The sequence below is a fragment of the Humulus lupulus genome, chromosome 2, assembly GCF_963169125.1.
Source record: "Humulus lupulus chromosome 2, drHumLupu1.1, whole genome shotgun sequence".
Classification (NCBI taxonomy): Eukaryota; Viridiplantae; Streptophyta; class Magnoliopsida; order Rosales; family Cannabaceae; genus Humulus; species Humulus lupulus.
Genome location: NC_084794.1, coordinates 3474123 through 3481145, shown reverse-complemented (window position 1 = coordinate 3481145; position 7023 = coordinate 3474123). Strand labels below are relative to the sequence as shown.

The 7023-nt window shown below is 27.7% G+C and overlaps 1 protein-coding gene across 3 annotated transcripts; it reads right to left on the bottom strand.

Annotated features, from left to right (window-relative positions):
* Window positions 1-650: 650 nt before the first annotated feature.
* LOC133816910 (patatin-like protein 2) lies at window positions 651-6356 on the bottom strand. 3 transcript variants are annotated; one of them, XM_062249241.1, is made up of 7 exons: window positions 6086-6356; window positions 5797-5987; window positions 4256-4445; window positions 3386-3547; window positions 2247-2549; window positions 1581-1756; window positions 651-1172 (listed from the first exon to the last, which is right to left on the bottom strand). In XM_062249241.1, exons 1-7 carry the CDS (start codon window positions 6215-6217, stop codon window positions 917-919), a joined length of 1410 nt encoding a protein of 469 aa, XP_062105225.1. In that variant the 5' UTR covers window positions 6218-6356; the 3' UTR covers window positions 651-916. The 3 variants fall into 3 exon arrangements, with proteins under 3 accessions (XP_062105225.1, XP_062105226.1, XP_062105227.1); XM_062249242.1 differs by having other exon boundaries at window positions 651-1169; window positions 6086-6351; XM_062249243.1 differs by having other exon boundaries at window positions 5797-5953; window positions 6086-6224.
* Between the last annotated feature and the right edge of the window lie 667 nt (window positions 6357-7023).

Genomic DNA, 7023 nt, shown 5'->3' with positions numbered 1-7023 from the left:
CTTCTTAATCACACTTCAAAACATGTAAAGCATAACGTGAAAATTTTATAATATTGTCCTTCATTCGAAGTATATAAAATTAAACGTTAAGGTCATTCATGGCAACAGGTAACATCGACGATTTTGTGGAGGATCTGGTAAGATGATGAGTGGGCTCTGAAATAATTTGTTTGAAATTGTCGCTGCAAAATAGTCATTTAAATGTTGAAAAAATAGCTTAACTTTTTTTGTTTTGAGGCGAGAATTCCGTGTTTTTTATAAAAATAAACAAAATAAATAATAATTTAATTAATAATAAGGGCATGTTTGAAAACAATTGTATAGTAATTACATATATGAGTAATTACACTGTATTTTAAAATGCAAGTTGTGTTTGGATGTCAAGTTATAATTATTTATGAATTTCTATTGTCATGTTTGATAAAACAGTTAATAATTACACATAAAAATAATATTATATAATAAATATTATTTAAAAATTGATAGTAAACACCAAATTCTCATGGGGGCTATGAAATTGGATAGTGTAATTGAGACCTCCAATTACATGATTATCATGTAATTATATGGTCATACAAACATGTCAAATTGAGCAATTACTCCAGATTACACTCAATTCCAATTACGTTGACTTTATTTCCAAACTCATATATCCAAAATAATATTTATCATAAATAAATAATAATATCCTTAAAGCACATACTTATTTACTAGTATTGTCAAATGAAAGACAATATATCTTACTAGGACTCTATATATCTTAGGTTGGTAGTACTGTCATCGATCGCCGTTGTCCTGATCATGTATAAAGTCTCTAAATGACAATGGCTGAGGTTGTGGTAGCCTAGTGCTAAGCATAATCTGTATCAGTTCTTGGATAGTTGCATGCCTTTGAGAATTATTAGGAGGCGCATTCCTATGATGATGATGATGATGATGATGATGATGATGATGATGATGATGATGATGATTGTTGAGACTGTGATTGATGATGATTCTTATTATAACAGCTGGGGGGGAATGATTTTGAGCCCTGATGAGCACCAACTTCCAGATTATATCTATTATCTCGTGGAATAGAAACTTCTACGGTAACGGTAGTCTTTGCCTCTTCTATAGTTGGTCTACTTTCACGAGTCTTTCTCTCCCGGGAAAGCATTTCAGCAAAACTGCTTAATTACAAACAAATTATATATATATATTAATATTATATAGTTATACACAATATATTTACCATATTATTAGAATATATAAATTTTTTAAAACTGTCTACCAATAATAATTTATAAGGATTAAATGATTTTTTTTTTATAAGATTGGGGGAAGAATAGAAACTGTTGAAGAAAAGATCAAAATATATAGAATTATAATATTTACACAAAAAATATACTAATAATCAAAATATATACACTAATTATTAAGACCATAATAAATATATGAAATTTAAAAATTAATTTTGCCAAAATAATAGTATCTATACATATTCACACAATTCACAACATGTCAAAACTTAATAAATATAACATCATATTTAGTGTAATATCTATTTTATTATATATGGATGGATATTTATTATATACCGTGTAAGAGCTTCTCCATTTGTCGTAGTTCCATGTTTAGGAGAATAGATACCAGTTTCTAAGTTAACCATTGAAACAGGTTTCTTCAACAGCTTTTCTCCAATTCCCACAAGGTTCTTTAGGTTTTCTTTAGTAGCAATATCCACCGAAGATTCTTTTTCACTTAATGTGTCATCCTACATAATCAAAATAATTAATATATATATATATATGAGACAATTCTTCACTTTAAGTACTATTGGCAGGACGACCTTTCAACAGTTTTCGGCGCGATTTTTTTTATGACTGTGTATATTGTAGCTATTTAGAACATTTGTGCGATTTTTAGAAAATTCTGAATAGTTTACACTGAAAACTAGGTTTAAACATATTGTTGCCCGAGTGACTAATTTTTTTTATGCGCGTGGAAAACAACATGTTTGAACCTAGTTTTCAGTACTATAAACTATTCGGAATTTTCTGAAAATTTGCAGGATGTTCTAAATAACTACAATATACACGATCACACAAAAAATCGCGCTAAAAACTGTTCACGAGTCGAGAACAATAAAGAGCTTTACCGGTATGACTTAAAGTGAATCCCCGTAAGAGAATGAATTCTGCTATATATATACATACTAACTTTATAATTTGACATTAAAAATATATCTATGTAAACAAAGTAACCTGGATTCGAAGGTAGTTTTTCTCGGAGTTGAGAGCTTGAAAAACAGTAGAGAGAAATAAATCAGTCATGTCACTACTAGCTTGAGTAAAAATATCAAGCAAGGGAACAGAGTTGTGACTTTTCAACCATCCCAACAGACCCCATTTTGCAGCCTCATCAGCACTATATTTGTCCTCTATTTTTACCGAACCAGTTCCTATCGATAGAACCAAGAAACGGCCGAACTCCATCGGCTTTATTTGAAAGAAGTCAGGATTGTTTTGGTGAATTTCTTTCGACACTTCATTTATAGCAACCAAAGCCTAAAATAATTGAAAATGAAATTAATATGGTTATAAAGTCATAACGCCTTTACACATTTACTAATACATAGTAAATATTATTTGAAAATTGCAAAAAATAATACTATATGTTACTGCAATGAAAACTACGTACAAAGAAGTATAACCCTTTGCTACACATATCTCGAAGAACATGCTAAATTTCACTCTAGAATTATCCTTATTAATACTATATATTAATACCTCTTAGAAGCCATCGATCTTAATTTAGATCCATAATTAAGAAATTACATGTTTCTACTATAGCTTATCCGTTATTTGGGTTCAAATTTGTGGTTTTACAAGTTCAAGCCCTTTTCAACCATTAATAATAACTCTTTCTTCAAAAAACGAGTTGGTATTGTTTTGGGATATTAAAGTTTTATTGTCTAACTTTATTGGACATCTTTAATTCACATTAGTCGCAAATGATAATAAAATAATAAAACGACTCATGGATTAGCCTAGCATGCTCTTAGGCTAAACACTAGACTTTTTTTTTTTTTTTGTCTTTTTGGATGAATGAGATTATTTCTTCATCTTAAGCTCATTCCATCACTTTTACAAAAAAAAAATATATATATCAAAATTATTATTTGAGACAATGATGATTTGTTCTCTTACGTATGTTATCGAATCTTTGAACTCACGTATACGTAATAATTCACTAACTAACATGAACAGTTTTTTATTTTTGTGAAGATATCCTTATTATAAACTGTTTTTAGTATTTATCTTCTTAACATGCATTATGACTATAAAAAGATTCACTATATATATATGCTAAATAATTATGAATAATGTTCTTAATTAATTACCGGATTATTGGCCACAACACCACCATCAATGAGATGGAATTCTTTAACTTGACCATTGGAGGCTTTGGTTTCAAAAGAATGAGGTGGGAGATAGGTTGGAGCAGCTGAGGTTCCAATACATACATCTGACAACAAAGCATTTAGGCTGGAGTTCCTTTTTCCCTAAACCAAATCATATATAATAGAGAAATTAACAAGCTAAATCACTTCCAAAAAGTAAAATTGTATATAAATTTTATAGATACTTTCTCAATTTACACACTCAAAATACACATTATGATCGATATGTAATTATTAATAATTATAAATATTTTTAATTAGGAATTACATCATATTTAATTGTATAATTAAGATTAATTACATATCATTTGAGCGTGTAGAATAAAAGTGTATAACAATAGTGTTGTTTGGTAACACTTAAAAAATAGTTTTTTATTTAATTAATTAAAAATTTGACAATTAAACAAAAAATGTGTTTGATAACTCTATTTTTATTTATTATCTTTATAAATTTTAATTAAAATTTATTAAATTTTGAAAATAGAATTTTTTTACTTTCAAATTTTTTTCAACAATTTTCAATTTTTGTTTCTTCTATTTTTTCAAATCAATATCTCGTATTGTTAAACAAAAAATAAAAATAAAAGTTATCAAACGCTTTTATTATTTTTTATTTTTAAAAACAAAAACAAAAAATAGTTACCAAACATATTTTTATTTTTTAAAAATAAAGAAATAAAAATAAAAAAATATTTCTATTTTTGTATTTAAAAAATTCAAAAACAATTTTTTTTACCAAACGGACCCAAAATTACTCAAAATTTAAATAAATAATGTTGTTATGTATTTACAATTAATTAATTAGTATACCTCATAGGTAGAGAAGACAGTAGGTTGGAGACGGTTGATGTCAAATGTTGGAATTATGACATTAGCAAGCGTTTGGTTCAACCTCACATCACCTAATTTTTCTCTCAGCAGATTATGCAAATACTTCCCGTCGTATTTTGGTCCACTCAGAGACTTAACCTTACTAATAAGATGACCTGTATGCTTATGCCTATACATATATTTATTTTACTGTTAGTCAATAAAGTTAGGTAGTTGGGCATTTATGACTTATGAGTAATATGAATGAGAATTGCCAAGGGCTGGAAAATGACGTATAGATATCATCCTTATTCATACAATTCAATATCAACTCACACATATTTAAATTAAATAAGATGCCACTTCAATATAGTGTTAGGTACCTCCAAATAGCAATATTCAATATATATATATATAGAGAGAGAGAGAAATAATTGTTAAGGAGCAATATTTATGCTCAATACTACAAGGATGTGACATATCGCTATTGGTGTAATTCAATATGAGATTTTATATATTTGAAATTAGTAAATATTATGGGGTATTGCTAACTAATCGTGAAGTGCCACTTCATATGGTGTTGGAGACCTTAACGTGTCAAATAGCAACACTCATATATATATATATCTTCTATATAATGAGTGTGTAGATAACGGAAATTCTTAGTTTTAACGATTTTTTATTTTTTTAATGTTAACTTTAACAGAATATTCTTGTATTTAACAGAATATTCTTATATTTAAGGATAGTTTTAAACTTAAATAAAATAAAATAAATAATTAAAAAATGATATTTTTTGAGATATTTTAAAATGATAATTATTTTAAAATAATAATTAATTAAACAAATTAAAATACGATATTTTTTAGATATTTTAATAATAATTATTTAAAAATAATAAAATCATATATTTTATAACTTAAATAAAATTTTAAATAAATTTAAACTCACTTATTATAATAATATAATATTAAACATATCTACTGTGAATTAACAACAAATTGTTTTTTTTTTTAAAATTAGGAAGAAACTTAAATTTAAAATCCACGTATAATATTTAATATTACATTAAACATATAATATATAATCTGTTGTTGTCTTCAAAAACTACAACAAACATAAACTTAAACAAAAATAAATAAATTATTTAATTAAAATAAGATATTTATTTTAAAATTTATATGATATTAATATAAATTTAATAAAAATAATTAATAAATTTTATAAATAAAAGTAAGTAAATATTTATATCTAGTATATATATAAATATATGGCACAGATTTTGTTCTACTTGGGATAAGTCTCATTCCATCTACAACTGTCGGAACAATTATTAGTTTTATCGAATGATTTTTAATCATATAAAATTAAGACCATGAAACATTAAATTTAAATTAAAGTAGATAAAACTAAATTCAAATACATAATAAAATTTGTTTCTAATTAAATGAGATAAAATTCAAAGCATATTAGTTTAAGAGAAGATATGAGGACAGTGTTATGTATGTGTGTGTGTGTGTCTCTCTCTCTATATATTTAACCTGGTATGATGTTGTGGAAAGATAAGAGGACAGTGTTGGAGGTAGAAGTCGATGATATCTTTGGCAGCAAATAATGGCCTTTTGTTTTGGTCTGGGGCTGTAATCATGGCAGTAATGAGTCCACCTGTGCTTGTTCCCGCAATTACATCAAAATAGTCTGCAATTCTAGCATTCTTGTCATCCTCCACTTTCTGTACCAAATATCCATCTTTTATATAATTTGTACGTACGTACGTACGTAGCCATGCATAATGGTCTCTAATTAAATATATATATATATTTATACTACCTGAAGCTCAGATTCTAAGAAGGCAAGGATAGTCGCCGGAATAATTCCTCTTACTCCACCACCGTCGATGCTAAGAACAGTGATCACATTTCCATACAGCGGCGACGGTAGAAACGATTTGGTTCTCTTCATATCATATATATATGTGTGTGTTAGAAGAGAAAAAAATGGAATTGATTGGGGAATTGAAGAAATTAAAAGTGAAATATTTTTAGACAAATATAGTGAAAGAGCGAGAGAATATATAATGCTAGGAAAATTCCCAACTATTTTTATTCAACATTAGTACTATAAATTCAAAAGTAAATTTCTGAGTGTGAGAGTCTCTTGGAGTTGGATAATTTGGATTGGTCGCTCATTTATTTGGGTTGTTGGCTGGATTGGTCAATTCAAAATTAAAGTCTTCTGGAAACATTAAATGAGTTATGTACGTAATTTTACACTGATAGATACATAAAAGGGGTCATTGGCAAAATGGCCTATTTTTATAGTGCAATTTGCACTATGGCTTAGTTTCAATAGTTTTTAGCTAAATAGCCTCTTTTATTAATGAATTTTTTATATTACCTATTTTACCCTTAAAATAAAATAATAATAAATTAAAAACAAAAATCCTAATAATAACTATTATCTTCTTCCTCTCACCCATCCACCCACACCCATCCACAACTACCCACTATCATCCCCCACCCCCACCACCACCACCACCACCACCACCGGCGACCACCGCCCCCTACCGCCGACGAACACCGCTCATCACCGGCTGCCACCATTTCTCCACAAATCCGGCCACCACTCATTCAAAATATTGGTTTATAAAGCTTTTTTTATTTGTATAAAATATCAGATTTAAAATGCAAAATGATTGTTTTAGTATGTTGAAAGTATAAGTAAGAATTTAGGTTTATTTCTTGAGTTTTATGGAGGTTAAACCTTGA